This window comes from Mizuhopecten yessoensis, unplaced genomic scaffold, assembly GCF_002113885.1.
Source record: "Mizuhopecten yessoensis strain PY_sf001 unplaced genomic scaffold, ASM211388v2 scaffold716129, whole genome shotgun sequence".
NCBI lineage: Eukaryota > Metazoa > Mollusca > Bivalvia > Pectinida > Pectinidae > Mizuhopecten > Mizuhopecten yessoensis.
In genome coordinates, this window is record NW_018479962.1 from 40,697 (window position 1) to 61,412 (window position 20,716).

The window sequence follows — 20,716 nt, forward strand, 5'->3', positions numbered from 1 at the left end:
CAATGATTTACATAAAATTTAAATAAAAATAAAGGACATATTTACAAGGAGAACTTTGGATAGATACAACAAGAACACGATCAGATGTTCTGCTAGTTTCAAGAACACCGCCCTATCAATCTGTTTCGAACCCAAGTCAGGTCCAGAGAATTAGGGAAGTAGCAACGAAACAACAAGACACTCTCTAAAGCATAGTGAGAAAATGATAAATAAAAACTAAATCTCGACATAAATAAACCCAAAATGAGCCCATGATGGCGATCACAAGGAGTGCACAACTCACGTTTGTCATTTACCTGTACCTCTTGAACCCCTCTGTAGTCGATTTATTCATTAGTAGTGAATTATGGAAATAATAATACTAGTAACAAGGTTGTAAATATAGAACAATTGGTGACATGTAAAAATCGTAGACGGTAAGACAGGAATAATGCGTTCACGTTAGGGAAGTCGTGAAATTGAAATCGTCACGTATACCATACAGCTTAATTGAAAGGTGTTTCTGTTGGTTATGTTGAAACATAGAGGTGAGCGGTTGTTTTCAATTTCAATATCAACAATTCCTATTGACTTGTATATGTCACTTGCATTGGACTAGGCCTATTTAAGTTCTCTCTAAACTTACATATATGCTGCCATAAAATTCTAATAGGGGAGATAATTTCAATTTAGAAATAAATATTTTGTGAATAATAATTATTCAATCATTGTCTGTTTATGTTTTGGATATTGATCAATAAATAAAACAGGTTTATTTGTTGACAATCACTTTTAGATAAAAATCACAGAATACATTTGTTTGTTTATGTTTAACGGCCCATCGACGGCTGTGGTCATTTAGGGCCATGGTGATTTTTTTTTTTTAACAAACATGTGACACAGGATACATGTTAGCGATTGATAAGGAATGGTCTAAAGTGTCCTCGACTTAATTCAGACAGGTTTATGCGATCTACCTAAATCTTAAGGGGTGATCCTTGCAAGGTTAATGCAACCCATCAATGTGATATTAAGAAGTTAACATATGCTAGACGGAAAATGGACGAAAATGGAAGAAAAACAGATTGCAATAGTTCAATTAAACAAACATGGAGCCGACATACTTTTACAGGCTATCATACCGATTATATATTCTTTATGAGAAATAAATAAGAGACTTTCCAACTCACCAAAGCTGAATATATCGACAAACGCCGTATTGCTTATAGCTTCACCTGCCCTGTTTCCGGCCCTACATAAATATATTCCTGTGTCAGCTTTCTTTGCATCACTGATAGAAAGCGATGGTGATTTTGGTCCACCAACATATTTGTCGTTGTTTATAATGATTTCTTGGGTTTTTCCATCCTGTACTCTGAACCACTGGATATATTCGATTTCCAGTGCGGAGACCGCAACACATTGTACAGTTGCAGTTTCTCCTTCAGCATATCGGTAATGTCCTTTACTTAAACGTACTGTTGGTTTATCTGAAACGGAACAAAATATATCTGTAACGGTGTCAAGAAAACGATACCAGTAAACAAGACGGTTGATTCAATAATTTTCATGTTTGTCACACACTCGTGAAACATAACTATTGAAAGAAAAAAACAAGAAAATACCATTTTTTAAAGGAATATGACATAAAAGTCACAAAGAGAACTACGTTTAATGATTAACTTTATTTCGGTAAATGCGTTTCGTTGGCGAAATGATAGCACAGTGTTAAATTAATGTGTCTCACTCGTAAGACTTGTTCATTGTCATTCAAGAAATTCACGAACCTTTCATGGGTATCATTAGTCTCGGTGAAGTCTTCAGTACTAACGGCACGTCTGACTCATCCTTCAGTTCAATCTGTCTGTTTTCTAGTCTGGTCTTTAGAGTCTCCGCCAGGTACAATGCAAGTAGTTCGTGTGGCTTCTTCGCTTCGCTGATTGTAAACGTAAGGCGAATTGAACCTGAAGAGTAAAGCAGAATTTTGAGTGTGATATTTGCAGAACTGTATATATAAACCATGGAATAAATCTATTTACTGCACTTACTAGTATAATATACTTAGAAATAATTAATGCATAAATGTTATCCATTACGTGAGGCTGAGAGTATAAATAAATTCGAAGCAAAAATATAATGCTAATGTAATAACTATATTACGCAACGATATATCTTCTTGATTGTACTGTTACACAGTATATTACTACCACTGAGTCGGAACATTAGAACAATGTCGCCACTGACTAAACACTCCCGATCATTTTATGTTCAAAGTGAAGGATATCGAAGTGAAAGTACGAAGAATGGTTCGCTCCACGAACTTTGTTGGTTACCTGGCCGTCCTCTTCCTTTTATTCTCAAATTGATGTCATGGAAATTGGCTTCGATTTGACGGATATAGAGCTGTACTTGTTCTTCTGATTTGTATTTACCCAAATATTCACATTCCAGCTCGATAGGTTTTTCGTTTGGCACTCCTTCAACATAAAAAAAACAATGTTAATTATGATAAAAGTGTAAATTTAACATATACATGTATGTATAAGATAATTTTAACACAAGGTCAACAAAGTAACATTTTAGTTCACAACTAATCTTATTTAACCCCCACATTATGTCATTGTATAAACGTAACAATGGTTTAATCAATGAAACACTCAATATTTATTCTATAGACGACATTCCCTTTGAAATAAATCTCAAATTTTTATAAATTTGTTAAACCATTAAAAAACAAAATATATAGAATATAATAGCAAAACATATGATGTTTACCTCCTTCTCTTATGACTTTTATGTCAGATTCTGCCTTCTGAATGATGTGTGATCCCTGTTTATGTATTCTGTAAACAACTTTATACAACTTGTCGTAATGCCCGTAACTAATCTGTTCCTGTTCTATGAGGTACTGTATGATGTCATGTAAGTTCTTTGTAAGTTGTCTTTTGGGCACAAATGCTTGTAACAATTGTTGGAATTTTTTCCAAATCATCTCTTCCTCTGGGGGAATTAATTCAGATAAATCGTTCACCATTATAGCGTGTCTGAATATAATGTCTTCCTGAGTTGCTGTTTTTGGGATGGGTTCGTATTGACCTGAAAAGATATTCAAATTTTTAAATTTTGATTTTTGAACTGAACAGTTGACTAACATTCAGGCAGTTATGAATATAACTTATCCTTAAGATAAACACTGTCCCCGTGCCGTCTATAGAGGCAAAAAATAACATTTGTTGGTGATATGAGCTATAATTTACATGTAACATAATCTCAAAATACGAAGAAGCATTCTTCTACTGTGGTAGTGACGTATTTTATTTTAATGATAAAATCTTTTTCATTTGTTTTCAGTGAGTGTTTTTAAGTAATAACGCGGAAATGCATATGAGTACGAGTTCATAAACGCGACGAAAAAAAGAAAAAAACACCGCAAACCTATATAAGTCGATGTTAGGTCAGACCAAAACATATTACCATAATCAGAATATTTGTTTTAATCAACTGAAATTAACATACAACTGAACCAATATTGACGACATTATAAACAAAACGGTACCTGTTTCGGTTGACTGCAGCGTACTAGTCACCTCATTCAAATATATACATCAGCGACAATATCTATGTTTCTGATTTGTTATGATTTCAGGCAAATTGTCCTATTTGCCAAATAACTGAAAAACTAATGTTTCAAGCTAAAAAGTTTTAAACGATTCTGTTGAGATTGAATCATACCGCTGAACAGTATTATCGTATTTTCAAATTTCCTTCTCCGTTTAGCGTTGGGAAGTTCAGGTTTAAAATTGTGTCCATTTCCTTTTAGATTTAGCGCCAAATAAAATATACCTACTGGTTCTCGTGTGTCATCGTCGTCGAATATTTTTTATAAGGTGAACAAATGTAACTGGATTGGGACAAGCACTGGTCACCTGGTAGCTCAATAGGTTAGAGCGTTCTTGTTCGTAGAGAGTTCGGAGGTCATTCGTATTTTCACTTTTCTAGTATATAAACACTTAATTGAGCCACATCGTAGTAGCAAGTCTGTATCTTCTGTCCATGTCTACATTTAACAAAACAAATTATACAAACTTATATAGCAAGGTGTGGGATCCCTGCCTGTCTCCATGTTATGACTACGGAAAAAAAATCATTGTCATTGGTAAAAGTATGTTAATCTGTCTCCTTAGTCCAGTTGTTTCTTGTTTTTTAAATTTTTTATTTTGAAGTTTATTAGAAAATCCAACGACAATGTATTGTATTTAGAACGCCCAAACGTATGCGCATGCTGTTTTAAACTCTTCATGACATACTTGTTTGTCTTCCGAAACTTCAACATCACTAAGACCATTTTTCATTTGATATGTCCGTTAGTAAACTAGTTGTGGCATCATTTAGAACAATAAAATAACTTACGGGCTTCAGTCCTTGGTTCCACCTCTATGCTTTTTATGGTCAAGACCACTGATTGGCTGCTTTTTCCTGCAATTTTTTCTGCCAAACAAGTGTATTTGCCTTCGTCATGTTCTTTTTCGGCGTTGATGATAACTATCGAAGGACGAGTCACTGAACCACCGACGTATTAATCATCGGTAATTTCAATTTCTCTTTCTTCTTTCATCCATTTGATACTGGATACTGGTGATGTAGCTTTGACAGTACATTTCAGATGCACATTTTCCCCTTCTGTAGATGATGATGTTTGTTTCATTTGCACTACAGGAGGACCTAATGTAACAATTAAGTGCATGATATAACATTTAGAAGAACATTTCTGGAATTGAAACTTTGACAAGTTTTTTATTTCAATCAAAATCAATACATTTATATTTTAGATATGTTGTCAATGCAAGAGGTATCAAAGATAGTGTATAATGATTTTTATGTTTCTTATTGTCGTACTGCAAACGGATATCAAACAAATTTCATAGATTGATAGTGGTTTTTTTTAAATTTAATATTTAGAAGTAATACATATGATTCCATGCAAAATATAAGATCTCATCCTTTTTTTTTTATCATACTCCAAAAATAAATCCCAACGATATCATTTCTGAAATTAGCTGGATGGGATTTTCTATACAGCGAGTTTAGTCCGGTGATATATAAGCTAATGCAGATGTTATATATGTTATATATCCGAAAATTTCAAGGCAGAAAAAAACATTCGAATTGTTCATTCATGAAGCTGGATGTAAGAGGTGGATTCAGAGGTAAACTGATGGAAAATTTTAGAGCAAGGACGACAAATGTTTTTCCGATTTAATATGAATATGGATATGGCCTTAGATTTCACTACGATCAAATTACCTTTTGCGTTAACTAAAACAAACTGCAAACGCCAATTTCTTTTTCAAGTTTAGTTGGTGTCAATTTAAACGTCACAAATGGTGATGATTTTTTTCTTACTTATACCCTACTTAAAAACAATGAAGGAAACTTGTAGAAGCCTGGTCTGTTATCTTGTGTCATTTTTAGCCAAAAGGAGCAAATGTCACTGTTTCTCATTTTATGGGTTTACTATACTTTTGTTCTATAAAGTCACTTTATTTTTCACTTTAAGTCTGCAATGAACGAGAAAGAAAATTCAAAACAACTACTTGATGTAAGCTCTTACCTTCTTTCACTGTCAGGTTAGTTGATGCACTGTCACTTCCCCAGAAATTTGAGACGGTACATTTATATTGGCCTTCATCATCTTTAGTAATGTCTTTGATTACTAAGTTATTGCCTAAAAGATTGAATATTCGATCTTCATATATGTACTTTTGATTGTCTTTATTCAGTTCTTTAGTTTGTCCATCAGATGAAGTATGTTGCCAGGAAACAGTCAATGGTAACACACGGACCGCATAAGTAAAACACTCCAGAGTCACCTGGCCTCCTATTTCAGCAGCATACCTTTCACTACGTGTCATGACAGATGGCATATCTGAAAATCAAAAAATATATTTTGTGTTTTGAAAAACAAGAGTTTGTGATTATACCAGGATGTCATGACGTATGACAAACATCTATCTTTAAAAATGTTTTTTTTTAAAGATAAGATTTGAAACGTGATTTACCATACACATTTTGAACGGGTAACATTGATTCATATAACCTGCCTTTAACCTGAATAGTGAACTGTGATACTGTATAAAGAGATGTATCATTATACTGCAATGGCAATTACATGGTTTCATAAGTTATGTAACAATATCATCCCCTGTTTTATTTCGTATTTCATGGTATATGTAACTATGACGTCACAGATTGTGACGTCAAAATCGTATACTACTTACGAAGCTGTTAAGTTTTTTGAATTATTACTAAACGTTTCCTTTTAAAGAGGATACTTACTTTCCAAATGGATAAAATCCCAACAAGTAGGATGGAGGATGTATTACACAAATCTTCTGAACAACTGTTAATAATACAGGTACAGTTGAGAGAAAAGTTAACTTGTTAACTGAAGTTAAAAAGAAATGTAAATTCCAGTGCGCTGTAGTTTTCAAGCTTGTAACCTAGACATGATAACGACAGTGTACAATTCTCTTTATTTTAATATTCGCTGGTGTTTAATCATTTAGTACATAAGTCTTTATTGATAAGGAATGTTTTATTATATCAATAAACACACGATAGTGTATACAAATTCCTATTCAGTTTGAAAAAAATTGAATGCTCATGCATGTAAATAACTATGGTGAATAAGAAAAATACTATGTATTGCATATATGAAATTTTTCATTAATGATAGGTACAGATATGTGTGACCGCACCACGCACAAAACATAATGCGCTCACATCGTGTATACATCGTGCGCACACCGTTCACACATGGTGCATTAAACTGTGCCAAATTGTGCGCTTCTCTACGGAAAAATGTACGATTTGGTACAACTGGTTGATCAATTTAACGGAAGTCGCGTAACAAATAAGGTAAACTGTTCATAATTGATTTCTTATAACACAAATTTAGATCATGTTCAAATTTACAATGCGTTCTACACAGTATTACAGTGACCGATGGACTGTCAATAATTGGTTGGCTCCAAGGTAACAGAACAGGTAAAAAAAAATAGATGAGTAATCGGAGTTTTACGTGACATAGAATGTTGATATGTGATACTGTTTGAGCGTTATGAAATACAACTGGACGTTATTTGTTGATTGCATTCGAATTGGTCTAAAACTTCCCTTTACCTGGATTTTCACACCTCGATGAGTGAATAAAAATACGGTCAAGGAACATTAACAGATTGGCTTTGTTTACCTGTATATGGGACCGTGTCTATATGTGTTGTAATTTAACATGTGTCGTGTAAAAGACTATAAACACTATTTCTAAATTTAAGAAAATAAAGATAGAAAAATAAGCTTATACAAGCAGTAAGAGAAAAGTAACATTCCAAAGAAATCAACTTTATATGTTTGAATAATAAACCGTGCATATTGATGGGCCATTCCTCACTTTACACCACAACGATTGTTATCGCACAACGTTCGTCCATCGTGCGAACAATGCGCGCAAGCAATAATCGTCCAGATCTTTAATCGTTCGCACACCGTGCGCACACGACACATCGTGTAACGTTGTACGATCCCATAAGTGTACCATTGGTATTAACAAAGATATAGATGTATATGTTCTTTCTTTATTGATAATAAATATGTAGGTATCTATACTGACTTTTCGACAGGTTCTGTCTGAACCCTGGCCCTGGGAGAACACAGTCATACCTCAATATTTTTCTCAGTTGGTACCTAAACCCGCTGGCCAGGATAGTTAGCTAGACTATAACATGATGGTTAGAATTATAAATAAAGGAATTAAAGGAAAACATTATGAACGGACTGAAGAATAATACTTAAATGAGTTTAACTTAAAAAACCCGAAGAAAGGCAGCAAAATAAATGCTTAAAATGATAATATAATAAAATCAAGATGTATTGCATATGGAGCCCGATTTACGGGATTTCAGAGGTGGAATAAAAAGTTAAGAATATGACTAACAACATGTGTGAAAGAAAAATAACTCCGCTAAACATGAAACAGTGTTTATGATCTGTAAACGGTTTGTTTGTTTGTTTGTTTATGTTTAACGGCCCATCGACGGCTGTGGTCATTTAGGGCCATGGCTTTTCTTTTTTTTTTTAACAAACATGTTAGTAGCGAAAATTATATCGGATAAAATGCTTCATTTTAAAAGCATTCGCATTGTATGTGTAGATAATTAAAAATAAAAAAGGGGGTTAAAATAATTAAAAGAGATAACGAATAGATGATATGGAATATGTGATATATATATAACGTCAAAAAGGGCAAGGTGGGCTAAAGACATCAGAGTCTATAGAATAGACCGATGTCTTTCAAATAGTTAAATAATGCCTTCGACTCCACGGAACTGAAAAGAGTTTAAATATCCGGGACTTGAAAGTAGTTATCACGAATGTGTTAAAAATCGGAACATTCTATTAAAAAATGTTCCACTGTAAATAGAGTGTCACATGCGTGAAATGAAGGTAGATCTTCTCGTTTTAAAAGGTACGAATGAGTAGGATATGTGTGCCCGGTACGGAGCCGAGCGAGGACAACTTCCTCTCTACGATCTTTCCAGCTGGGAATAGATGTTTTAAGTTTCGGTTGTACCTTAAAAAGTTTGTTGGTGGTCTCTCGAGACCAGCGTTGCTGCCATTCATTTTGAATGGCTGTACGAATTGTAGGTTTAAAATCTGTGTGTGGTAGTTTGATATTTGTTTGTTGGAGATTTAATGCATTTTTTGCTTCCCTGTCAACACATTCGTTGCCTTTAATTCCGACATGGCTCGAAGCCCATAGTAAAGTTATTTTATACTTTTTTAAGATACGAGATATTCGAAGAGCAAGGGTTTGTACGAGTGTGTTTTTAGGATCTAGTAACTAAACTCTGTAGGATAGAGAGAGAGAGTCTGAACAGATGATTGCTTTTTTAAGGCGGTGTTCATCGATATGGTCGAGGGCCAAACCAATGGCGCATGCTTCGGCAGAAAAGATGGAGGCGCCGTCTGGTATCGAACTGAAGTGCAAGAATTAGCAGTACATCAGGCTGCTGCTACTTTCTCACCTTCTTTGGAACCATCGGTGTAAAGTTGTGTATGAGAAGGGTAATTCGAAATGCATTCCCGAAAGGAGGATTTGTGTTCTTCGGGCATACCACTTGATTTCCCTCGCTCATGTAATGTAAAGTTAAAATCAGGTGTTTGAATGGTCCACGGAGGAACATCAGATATGTTAAATTCAGCTATGTCAGTCAACTTTATGTTGAGTTCTTGCAGGAAATTTGAAATTCGGATACCAAATGTTGGCAGAAGTTTTTGGTTTTGCGTAAATATGTTTTGGTTGAATTCTTGGTCGAAAGAAAGATTTTTGGGGTTTGATTTTAATTGAGCTGCAAACTGTAATTTTTTTCTTTATATGTGGTATGAAAGATAGTTTTGAATCAAAAATGAGGCCGAGTCTGTTCAACAACAGGAATTCTAGTGCCATCGAGTGTAAGGATTGGGTCATTGTGTGCTTTTCGTTTTTGACAAAAATGCATGTACACAGTTTTAGATTTAGAGAATTTGAAGCCGTTTTCGTCTGCCCAATTTTGTAGTTTGTTTAAACTCTGTTGAAGTTGTCGTTCTATCGTGTGCATGTTCTTAGATCTGTAACAGATCAAGAGGTCATCCACAAATAACCACCCTTCTTTTGATTGACCAAGACATTTGACTATATCGTTGATTTTAAGACCAAAAAGGATTCCACCCTGTCGGACTCCCATTTCCTGTTTAGACGTTTCAGAAAAAGTTGAACCAACACGGACTTTGAAATGTCTATCTGACAGGTAATTAGATATAAAATTGTGAAGGTTTCCACGTACGCCAAGGTCGTAAAGATCTTTCATGGTGCCATACTGCCATGTAGTATCAAAGACCTTCTCAAGATCAAAGAACACGGCGACAAGGTGTTCCTTCTTGGCGAAAGCCTCTCGAATGAATGTCTCTAATCTGATGAGATGGTCATTTGTCCCTCTTGTGTTTCTAAAACCACTTTGAAGAGGGGATATTATATCGTTGGCCTCAAGAAACCAAACCAGTCTTGTGTTTATCATTCGTTCTAAAGTTTTACAAACACAACTATGTCCACTGCACTACACTTTATATAATTTGTTGAAATATTTCTGCTACAATACATGGAGTTTCCTCAAAAGATGTTGATAACCGTAAAGAGTCTGAAACCTTAATCACATCTTTTAGAATACTGTGTTTGAAAACAAGGTTATACATGTATTTCTTCGATCCACTTAACATCAACAAACACCATTTAAACCCTTCATTCCCTAAACCTGTGATTAAAAGGATTGTACAAAAAATATATGTGTTCGCTTAAATGTTAAAATATTTCTGTTTAACATTCATATTTACAGTGGTGTTCAAATCCACTAATACATAAATTGACATAAAATTGTACTGCAGTATTTTTTGTTCTGACTTTTGACAGCTAAATAAGTCTCGTCAAGGGTCATTGACATGTCAGAAGTTGAAGTTGAAGTAGCCAAAGTTATTTTGGTGTAGAAGCATCCTAAAAATAGCAGAAATTCAGGGCTGAATTTTTACGAACTTGAAGAGTTGTGCCCCTTTGTTTGCTTTCCTATACATCTTATTCTGGCAGTTTATCATTCATATTTTTACTTTTCCATTTCTTATGCACTTTATATACATCTGATGAGAATGGGAGATATTTAAAAATGCACAAAATTCACCAAGAAAGCTGAAAGTTACAAAAGGCCAAAAGATGAAACTTTACACCATGCAGGCCAGGTTTGAACATTTTACTGTAATGTTTGTTTTACTTTCCATGTGGGGAGGATTTTAAATGCATCTCGACTGTTATATCAATCAATCAATTTTTATTTAGATGGTGTCCCTGAGACTTATTTCTTATATGATTTAAAATTTGTTTCAAGTAATACTCATACTCTCTGTTTTAAACTAGGAACACTTGCTGTGTAGTGCAGTTATGATTGATTGTCTTCCTTTTGATAATAATCCTGTGAGTTGTGTCCCTCACACGATTTTCTCACATTCCTTTCTATTATATATCGGATATAGTTTGTTACTTCTATAAGTTCCAAGTTTCCTTTTAGATAAAATATGTCATGTTTAGGAGATTTTTGAGAATTGGTGTTTTTGCGAAATTTGCTTATTGTTTTGCAAAGTATCAATATGTTTTTGTTCATAACATATATAGGGTGCTACCATAGCTACCACTTTCTTTAAAATGTTATTTTTTCCGTTTTGTTTGGAAAAAATTATTCCAGAATTTTATTAAGTTTTGAAGTTTTGCTTTAGACCAAAAAAGATCTTCTGCCACCATTGCAACACACTTGGGATCTTAAATCTTTCCTTTCTTTCTTCACTTTTCCGCCTCTCTTTGTCGTGCCGCCCGAGAAGCATGGCAAACACTTAAAGGGGCATCACGCTGAAGTAACTAATTTTTTTTGTCTTTTTTTTCAAATACTACACAAACATATCAAGGGAGACTCCTTATGGAAAATAACGATCGGATTTGGCTGAAATAGATTCATAAAAATGATTAAATCTAAGATAATCATCGGCATTTCTACCTGTCTGACCAACGTTTTGTTCAGGGATTTCCCTCTACTAGCGCATGCGCATTTCACACCATTTCTTTGTAAACAAAATGACTGGCCGTGTGAAGTAAGCCGAGGAAAAGTGTTGTACCGTGTCAGCTACGAAGCGAAAAGCTGCCAAATGGTCAAAAGATCGCGCAAGGAGTACGTTACGGAATCATTATTACAGGTGGGAAATGTTCAAAGGAGAAAATAACTGCCCTAGCAGTTAGTACGGTGCATGTATACTTCCGGAAAGCTGGTTAAGCTGAAATGGAATCGAGAGAAATGCTGGCGCTGTTTATGTTATGAATAAATATCTAAAACTATTAACCTCGCTAATATCTTTGTCTGAGTTTGAACACAGATGAACTTACTTTAATATGTCAATGGGCATGTAGCGGAGAGAGTTTACTTTGTGTTTCTATAATTATACAGTGGTTTATGCGAAAGGAAGGGATAAGTGACTGGTTAGTTTGATTTTGTCATGAGGCCCTCCAAGGGTTAACGGCGTATTCTGTCTCTGTCGGTACTCGTGATCGGGGTCAAATGAGATACGTGCGCTTTTAGATTTACATAATTTATAATATTACCGGGTTCAGTAAAATGGTATGATTTAATTATATTGCTGAATTAAACGATTTTTTGTTTGTTTTTACATACAAGATTAAATTAGTACTAATATGAATACCCGGCTTCATCTGGCGCGACGACGCAATATATACAAAAAATCTCTCGTCGTCAGAAAGCTACATTATCGCAGCTAGATTAAAAATTGTCAAAATGACGGGCCAGGATGAAGAACTGAGGAAGGAGAACCTACTTCTAGTAAATAGGATCGCGTAACATTTTTTTTTTAAATCGTAATTTTTCAACAGTTCATGTTTTCATATGTTGTTGACTTAGAATGTATGATCATGTAACAACCTTTTCTCTATAAAGAATTAATTTTCGACTTCAGATAGAATCGGAATACGTATTGAAAACAGGGGAAGAAACATTTGTTTACGTTGTAAAAATGACGCGTGCTGCCGAAAACTACGGGCTCTGTTTCGGACAAAAATGAAATGATTAAAGAAAAGTTGGCTCAACATAAAAAAGGTCCATTGACAAGAATGCTTTAATCTATGAAAAGTATTGAAAAAACATCATTATCAAGTATTTCAACACGTCTCATATCTGACACATATTCTACATGTACACGTAGTGGTTTTGCCATACAGTTTAGTGTGTGTGATGGCTAATATGACCTACTAAGTGTTAGCGTATGGAGACAGTGAAAGTGGGAAAGAAAGTATACATACATTTATATACATGGTATAGAAAAAACAAGACCAAATTTGGTAACTAGAACACAAGACATTTTAACAACTCTTAAACAGTTCTGAAGATATTGTTGTTTGAAACTTAAAGTTCTGATTTTAAAGTTTTTAACCAATATTGACCTTTGAATCCCGATTTGCACTTAATGTTGACCTTGGACCTCATTACTGTAATGAAGAAAACAATTAACACAGCTGGTCTACATAACATATCTAAGTATCATGACCAAATGGTTCTTAGGATACTGTTGTTTTAAGTTTTTAACATATTTGACCCCTATGACCTTGAAAGTAGGTCAAGGTAATTTTAATGAGGAAACTGTATAGCACTCCATCCCGGGGACCTACTGGCTAAATATCATGACCCTAGGCCTAATGGAACTTGAGAAGGAGATTGTTAAAGCTTTTACCCAAAGTTGACATTTTGACTCCCGACTAGCATTTAAAGTTGACCTTTGACCTAATAACTGTAACTGAGAAAAATATTCGAACTGCTGGTCTACATAACATACCCAAGTATCATATGACTCTTGTGATAAATTGTAAAAACGTGTGCCCCATCATCCCTTGTTCAATTTTATTAGTTTTTAAGTTCACCTGCCGAGGACAAGTAAGCTTTTGCCCTGGTGCGGCGTCCTTCGTCTGACCATCGTCCGACCCTCGGGCGTCAACTTTCCCCTTTTAACATCTTCTTCTCAATAACCTAGAGGCCCAGAGACCTGGTATTGGGCCTGTAGCGTGCTGGGATGAAGGGCTATCAAGTTTGTTCAAATGAGTGACCTTGCCTGCCTTTCAAGGTCACAGAGGTCAAATGTGCTAAAATCTTAAAACAACTTATTTTCAATAACCAAGAGGCCCAGAGGCCAAGAGACCTGCTATTGGGCCTGTAGCATGCTGGAATGAAGGGCTACCAAGTTTGTTCAAATGAATGACCTTGATCTACATTCAAGGTCACAGGGGTCAAATGTGCTATATTTGAATAAAGTGGTACATTGTAATGAGCTTAGCATCCTCATAATTGACCTAGATCAGCTTCAAAATTGCATTAGAAGCAAGTGAGCGATACAGGCCCATTGGGCTTCTTGTTTAATTTCTGCACAATATCTTAAGTACTGTTGGTTGGATTGCTTTCCGACTTTATCCAGTGCTTTTTTGAAGAAAGTGATTGCTTTGAATAGCTTTTCAGGCCCGGCGGTCAAATGTCAAGAATAGAAAATTAGTTTAGGCACAATATTTCGAATTCTGTCGTTTTTTAACTTGGAATATTGCAAAAACAAGGCGTTCCCAATGCCTGTGCTGTACCAACTTAAACATTTTTTAATCTTCTTTTATTTAAATATTTTTAATATTTTTAATCACATTTTTTGCCCAACATAATATTTTGTCGAGTGCTCAATAGCTGGAAAATCATGGCGAAGTAAAGAAACAGAATTCGAAATTGTGACTTATTCCCCAATAACTATTTATAAGATTAAAAGATATGAAAAGAGAAATATCTTTATGCTAGAAGGGTTGATCACGTAATTCCCCCCTGTCCAATTGAACTGAATCCCTTGCCCATACCAATATTTAAAAAAAAATGACCTTTTATCATGTGCACTTGTATATGAGTCTCGATCGTATTCGCCAAGATTCGTCCTTAGACTTTTGGACCTGAAATCAATTGCTGTTTCCAGGAGGAGTTACCTTCCCTGGCTGATGAAGTTGATACAAGCCATTCTGACTCTACGCTATACTTGATGTCTATTCGGAGAACACAGAAAAAGAAGCTTATAACTACACCTTGATATATTTGTTTAATTGATATTAATCATATATAAGTTTAATTGATCTAATTAATCTTAATAGTTTTGCATAAACATTAGGGAAATCAAAAATTACTTTATTTTAACAACAATCAAACAAACATCAGACGATTCATCTTGCGAGACATTTATTATCATTGTATGCGTGGTAACGTGAGTCCTTTATTTAAGACTGACACCAAACTTTGTGCTAAAACAATGTGTGATGGAACGAGGCCAGGGAAATATAGCTGAACGGGACGTATTCTATTACAACGAGTGTATCATATAAAAACACTATTAAGTTTGATTGTATGTAAATAAACAAACACCTCACAAAATTATAGTGGTGTATACCGCGCATTGTTAACTTGTTCAGGTAAGACCACTTAAATAAATTCGAGTAGCGACAATTACGAAAAGGTAGACAACATTCTTTCCTCCTAGCCATAATTATGGATTTAATCAATCTTACGATATATTGATCTTTTAACAAAAACATTGAATCGTGAAATGGCTCAACACTTGAAAAAAAGGAGGATATTGCCTATAAGACATTTATCAGACGACATGTGCCATATCCTTAAATGGGACAAAAAGAATTAATTGCAGGATGCTATTAAATAACGTCAGGATAAATGACCTAAATGTACTTAAACCCTCAGATCAAGTCTAGTAGGTGTAAATATTAGCAAAAAACAATCTATATCTTCGGCAATATTTTGGTTACTTCTTTAGGTCGGGATTTCCAGACGACAACATAGCTGTACATATACTACCTACTATTATACTGTTATACTGTTATAGGAAGCAATACCTGTGAGAACCTGCTGCAAAATTGGGGCTTACTTTTGTGCCCTCTGGGACACCAAAGCGATCATACTATATATGCTGCACCAATTACAACATTTGGGATCTTAATATTTCTCTCTGCTTCTAACTACCATTTGTTTCCTAGCGCCTTGCTTGGCAGAACATCTTTTTGGCTTCAGTGTTGAACGTTCAACCGCGTGATAGGCCGCGACATACCAGGATAGAGTATGAAGGGCACATAACTACACAGTGAAAGGGTATTCCTATTAAAGTATATAAATTCATCAATTGTACATTATAAATGGAAGGAGTGTGAATATAGTGAAGTGAAAATGACTCATTATTGATGTGTAATAAGTGCGGACAAATATTGAAACAAAATAACCACTTAATTTTTGTTATTAGAGGAACTAGCTAGTATATCAAATGATAAATGTACAAATGGATTAGTGCAATTAAACCTGTATAACGCAGAAGTTTAAAGTACTCTTACAGTTTAATAATTACAATTGATAAGTTAACACTGGATTTTACCTTTGACCTAAAGGTGAAGGTCACAGTGACCGACTGACATAACAATGCACATTAACTGTCGACGATGTATGTATACTGCAAGTTTTTTCAAGAAATCTTTGATGGTTTTAAAATTACGGCCCGGACAGCATTGTTTTCAGAGTATTCGACCGTTGATCTTGAGTTCAAGAAGTTATAATAGGGTTAGAACAGAAAGTCCTAAAACAGTTTTATTTCCTTCATTCGGAGGGGAGATATAGCAACCAACAATGACCAGTGGTCACATTCCATATAAAACTATCACTCAAGTGTTTTATCTAACCTTTACTTTATACACAAACAATGTTTGTATTAAATGTGTCGCAACGTTAAGAGACCGGCTGGTGTCTTTGGTAAGCTATGACTGAGTGAGCGATTTGTAATGTTGGTAAAAAGTTTATGTCATTCGACACGGGACGTTTTGCTGATCGAAAGATAGTGTAGAGGTAGAGTGTAGGTATTGCCCCATCCCCCTACTAAGGTAATAAGTTGGCCATACAATTGAGTCATCTGGTGCCTCCGACCTTGTTTCTGTTCATGTTTTGAGTTTTTCCTGATTTTTATAGCTGCTTTGATTTGTTTCATGTTTGTATCTTGTTCTCCTTCAACTATGTTTGCTTGTACCAATTGACGATGCGATGCGGTGATCTTTTAATAATGATTTGATGCACTACATACATGTGGCACAATTTTGTCACATCTTTGCGCAGGTTACAATACCAATCGTTCAAGCAGACATAGCTTGACAGGGGGACCAGTCGGTCTTGACCTGGGAATCAATTGTTGTACCAAGGAAGGGTGGACCTTCCTAGGGCTGACGAAATTGATATAAGACGTTTTGGATTACTGATATACTTGAAATACATTAAGAACAAGAAAACTTAACATATGTTGGAATGGTACAAGTTTATACCAATCTTATTATTTAAAAACGGTATTTGCGGCCACATTTTGAAAAAATCTAACCGACACCAAAAGATATAACTCGTATGACATTTATTGTCAATCGATGTATGCTTAATGTAAATCCTTTATTCCAAGCATATACCCACCTATGTACTAAAAAAACATTTGATCCCACAGTAATATCGTCGAATGAGGCAAGATATGCGAAAACACGTGTTATTAGATTGCTTTGACCTTCAGTGTCTAAAATTTCTTTTCGAAACGATAAAGTCTCTTCAACTTAAAATTGTTTGAAAGTTGTTAGTCTGTTAAATAGATATGAGTCGCCATAGCCTCTTTAAATATCGAAGTTGACTTTTGTCTTTTACCTTTTCTGTTGTTTGATGCTAATTTCATTTTACATTTGTTTTTATCTATCATAGATTCGCCCTTATGACCTCATCCGAGTTGATTAATGGTTTTACATGTACCAATGATAATAACACAAATGGCAATAAACGATCATCAGAGTTTATTAATAATGAATATATGAATATTCAACCTATAACTCTCTTGCCACTTGCTACAATATTCGTGATATACTGATTTCAACATTTTACCAATTTAAACATTTTCTGTTTCTAATGTTTTTAAAATTCTTGTTTACGTTCTTGGCCCAACATGACCTTCTTGGTCAAGGCCGTAAAAGCTGGACAACCATGGCGATGTAATCAAATAGACGATGAAATTATCGTAAAATGTAATATTGCATAGGACATTCGGATTTAAAGCACAACACCATAGAAATGATGTTGATTTAAGAACTTTGCTATGTATGTTGTGACTTATTCCCCTATTACCATTCATACGATTGCACGACAGGAAAATAAAATATCCTTATGATACCAGGGTTGGTCCAATGACTTTGGCTTGTCAACGATCATGCCCAATTACCATATACACTTGTATACGAATCTCGATCGTATTTGCTATTATTCACCCTTAGACTTTTGAACCTGGGAATGAATTGCTATATCAAGGAAGAGTGTACATTTATATCTAGTTGATGTCGTTTTTAGCTCTTTGCTGTACTTGTAGTACAATCGAAGAACACAAACAAGAAGCTTGTAACTACATACCTACATATGTCGATGCTACACGATTCACCAATTAACTTAACCTAATGGGGTATTTGCTGTCACACAGGAGCATTGACCATAGCTGTATTTGGAAAAGTCTTATACAAATAGGCAGATTTATCGTGCGAAATGTATATGAATAATCGATTTGAGCTTACGTAAGCCCTTTATGAAAAGCTAACACCCATACTGTATCCTTGATATCATTGCATGGATGTCGGCCATATTAATCGATCCTGTCAATCAGCTGTGCAGGCATCAACAGAACTTTAGCGCTGTCTACCTTATCAGAGTAAGTGTGTTGATGCCTATATCATAAACATTGGAGTTTGCTAGTCCTTAATAACTAATAATGGGTAGGAGAAATAACCGTAATACTCAGTCAACCAGTGACGAGTCCAACCCTACGAAACGTCAATGTAGAGACGAAGATGATCTAGTTCTCAATGATCTTGATATTTTACTTAAGAGCATATCTGATGATGAATAACAACGAGACGTGCTGTTGACGTGATACTTGGTCATGATATATTCAAGACTGCCATAACAGAATCATTATTACCCATGATTGAGGCTATGCAAAATCAGATCTCCCTTCTTACTGACCGTATTGATGACATGGAGCAATACTCTAGAAGGACTTGCCTCAAATTCTCTGGCATCCCAGAGCAGCAAGGAGAAGACACTGACAAGTTAATTCTCAATGTTATCAACAAGCATGTTCTTCAACCTATTGGTCAAACGATTGAACTACACCAGATTGGCAGGACCCATAGAGTTAACCGTCGTGTGTTATATCCCTCCCAAAACCAGCTTCCAATGCCCAGAGATATCATAGTGCGTTTTGTCAGCTACAGGGACAGAGCTGTTGTGTTCAGAAATAAAAAAAAATCTGAAATTATATAACTCTTCTCAGAAAAACAACAGGTGTAGAGTCTTCATTAATGAAGCTTTGACAAAACAAAGAGCAGCATTGTTTAAGAAAACAAGGGACCTTGTAAAAGATCACAACATACTCAGCTGCTGGACCTATGATGGCAGGATAATGGTCAAAACATTGCAGGAGAACATTGTTCAGGTGGCTCACGACATTTAACTTGAGAAATTCTTGAAGCTCAAAGTAAATGTAACTGGTACTATGCTGCCATCAGTATACACTGGTACTCGCTCTGGTGACCGGGTTCATAGACTCAATGCTAGTATTGCTAGCTTTGCACCATTGAGTCACTCTATGACTTCAACACCAGTACAGACCAAGTAACAGTCTTGTTGATCATATATGTGCATATATTATTGTGTATTTCAATTCTATAATTGATTTACAATCATGATTCACTATATCACTGCTCGTGTATCAGTACAACTGTGAATTTATATCATGGTGACTCATGTTTGTGTATATACCATGTTTAGTTTGAACTGCTTAATCTGTTAATTTGACCATCTGCTATAATTTTCCAACATATAGCTACCTGTACATGTATTTTCCCATATTTATCCCCCGATTTGATCTATTTATACTATACAAATATATTATGAGTGCCAAATATTTCATTTTGCTTGGCTAGTTTTGCTTGATTATTCACGTAATGCATGAATTCTTACATCGTTACATTTTACATGTTCATGTGCTTATTTTGTTTTGTTTTTCCAATTTGCTTTGTTGAATCTTGTTGCTCATTTTCTTTCCCTATATTTATTCAACTTAAACACATTATCCATCTATAATTACAATAGCTCAGCTACTACTGTAAATCCCTTACCAAGATAAGTAAGCTCGATAACTTGCCATTAACTATGGTTTGAAACCTAATCCATGTAATATATTATATAATATTTGTAACATTAGTAATCAATCTTTTATTTTGCATACTTAATTTAATTATTCGTGTCTGGCATCATTTCATGTAATTGCCTTTGAATAATCTTTATGCTTGACTAATAACTTGCAAGCAAGCCACTTAACTATTTTGCTCTATGTATACTCTATATACATGTATGGTATACTATATACAGTGAATACATATTATTAGCAACCAATATTTCAATTTGCTTGTGCTTCTCTAATTGCTTAGATTTTCGTGTCTTGCTTGCGTTCATTTTTTTTTATTTATTAAATACTTAAATTATTGATTCTTTTTTCATGTTTATGTGCTATTTGTTGTGATTGTGTGTCTGCTCTTGATAAATCTTTTTGTTTTTCTCGGTTTTTCATAAGGTATCTAACTGCATGTTATATTTGTCATTGGATACTTATATTTACAAATAAATCTTTTCGTCTTAATTGTGATAATGGAACCTACCGTATACGTATAATATTTGCTTTATTTCTTGAAATTCAGCCAACTATTGCTCACTAATAGCATTATTTATATATTTATAGATTACCTCTCTGAATAGGTTATCTCCCTTACACCACTGATAATCTGTAACTATTCATTATTTTTCTTCTTATACATGTAACTTTAGTTTACTAGTATATGAATAAATCTTAAAATATAACATTGTCTCAAATGATTGATTTTATGTTCTGTCTGTATATAAATATTTGTATATATGTATTTAAAATAATTAATTTGTTTATCTGCTGCAATTTTTTTTTTTTTTTT

The 20,716-nt window shown here is 34.6% G+C and overlaps 1 protein-coding gene across 1 annotated transcript in view; it reads right to left on the bottom strand.

The window, feature by feature from the left end:
* Positions 1 to 20,716, bottom strand: part of LOC110441786 — a 45,908-nt gene that overhangs the window by 20,773 nt on the left and 4,419 nt on the right. The window contains exons 2-7 of the mRNA XM_021485037.1: positions 5,591 to 5,905; positions 4,390 to 4,701; positions 2,755 to 3,075; positions 2,313 to 2,456; positions 1,767 to 1,943; positions 1,170 to 1,469 (exon numbers count right to left, since the gene is read on the bottom strand). Of these exons, the coding sequence (XP_021340712.1) occupies positions 1,170 to 1,469; positions 1,767 to 1,943; positions 2,313 to 2,456; positions 2,755 to 3,013 (880 nt within the window). The 5' untranslated portion in view covers positions 3,014 to 3,075; positions 4,390 to 4,701; positions 5,591 to 5,905. The remainder of the gene's footprint in view (positions 1 to 1,169; positions 1,470 to 1,766; positions 1,944 to 2,312; positions 2,457 to 2,754; positions 3,076 to 4,389; positions 4,702 to 5,590; positions 5,906 to 20,716) is intronic.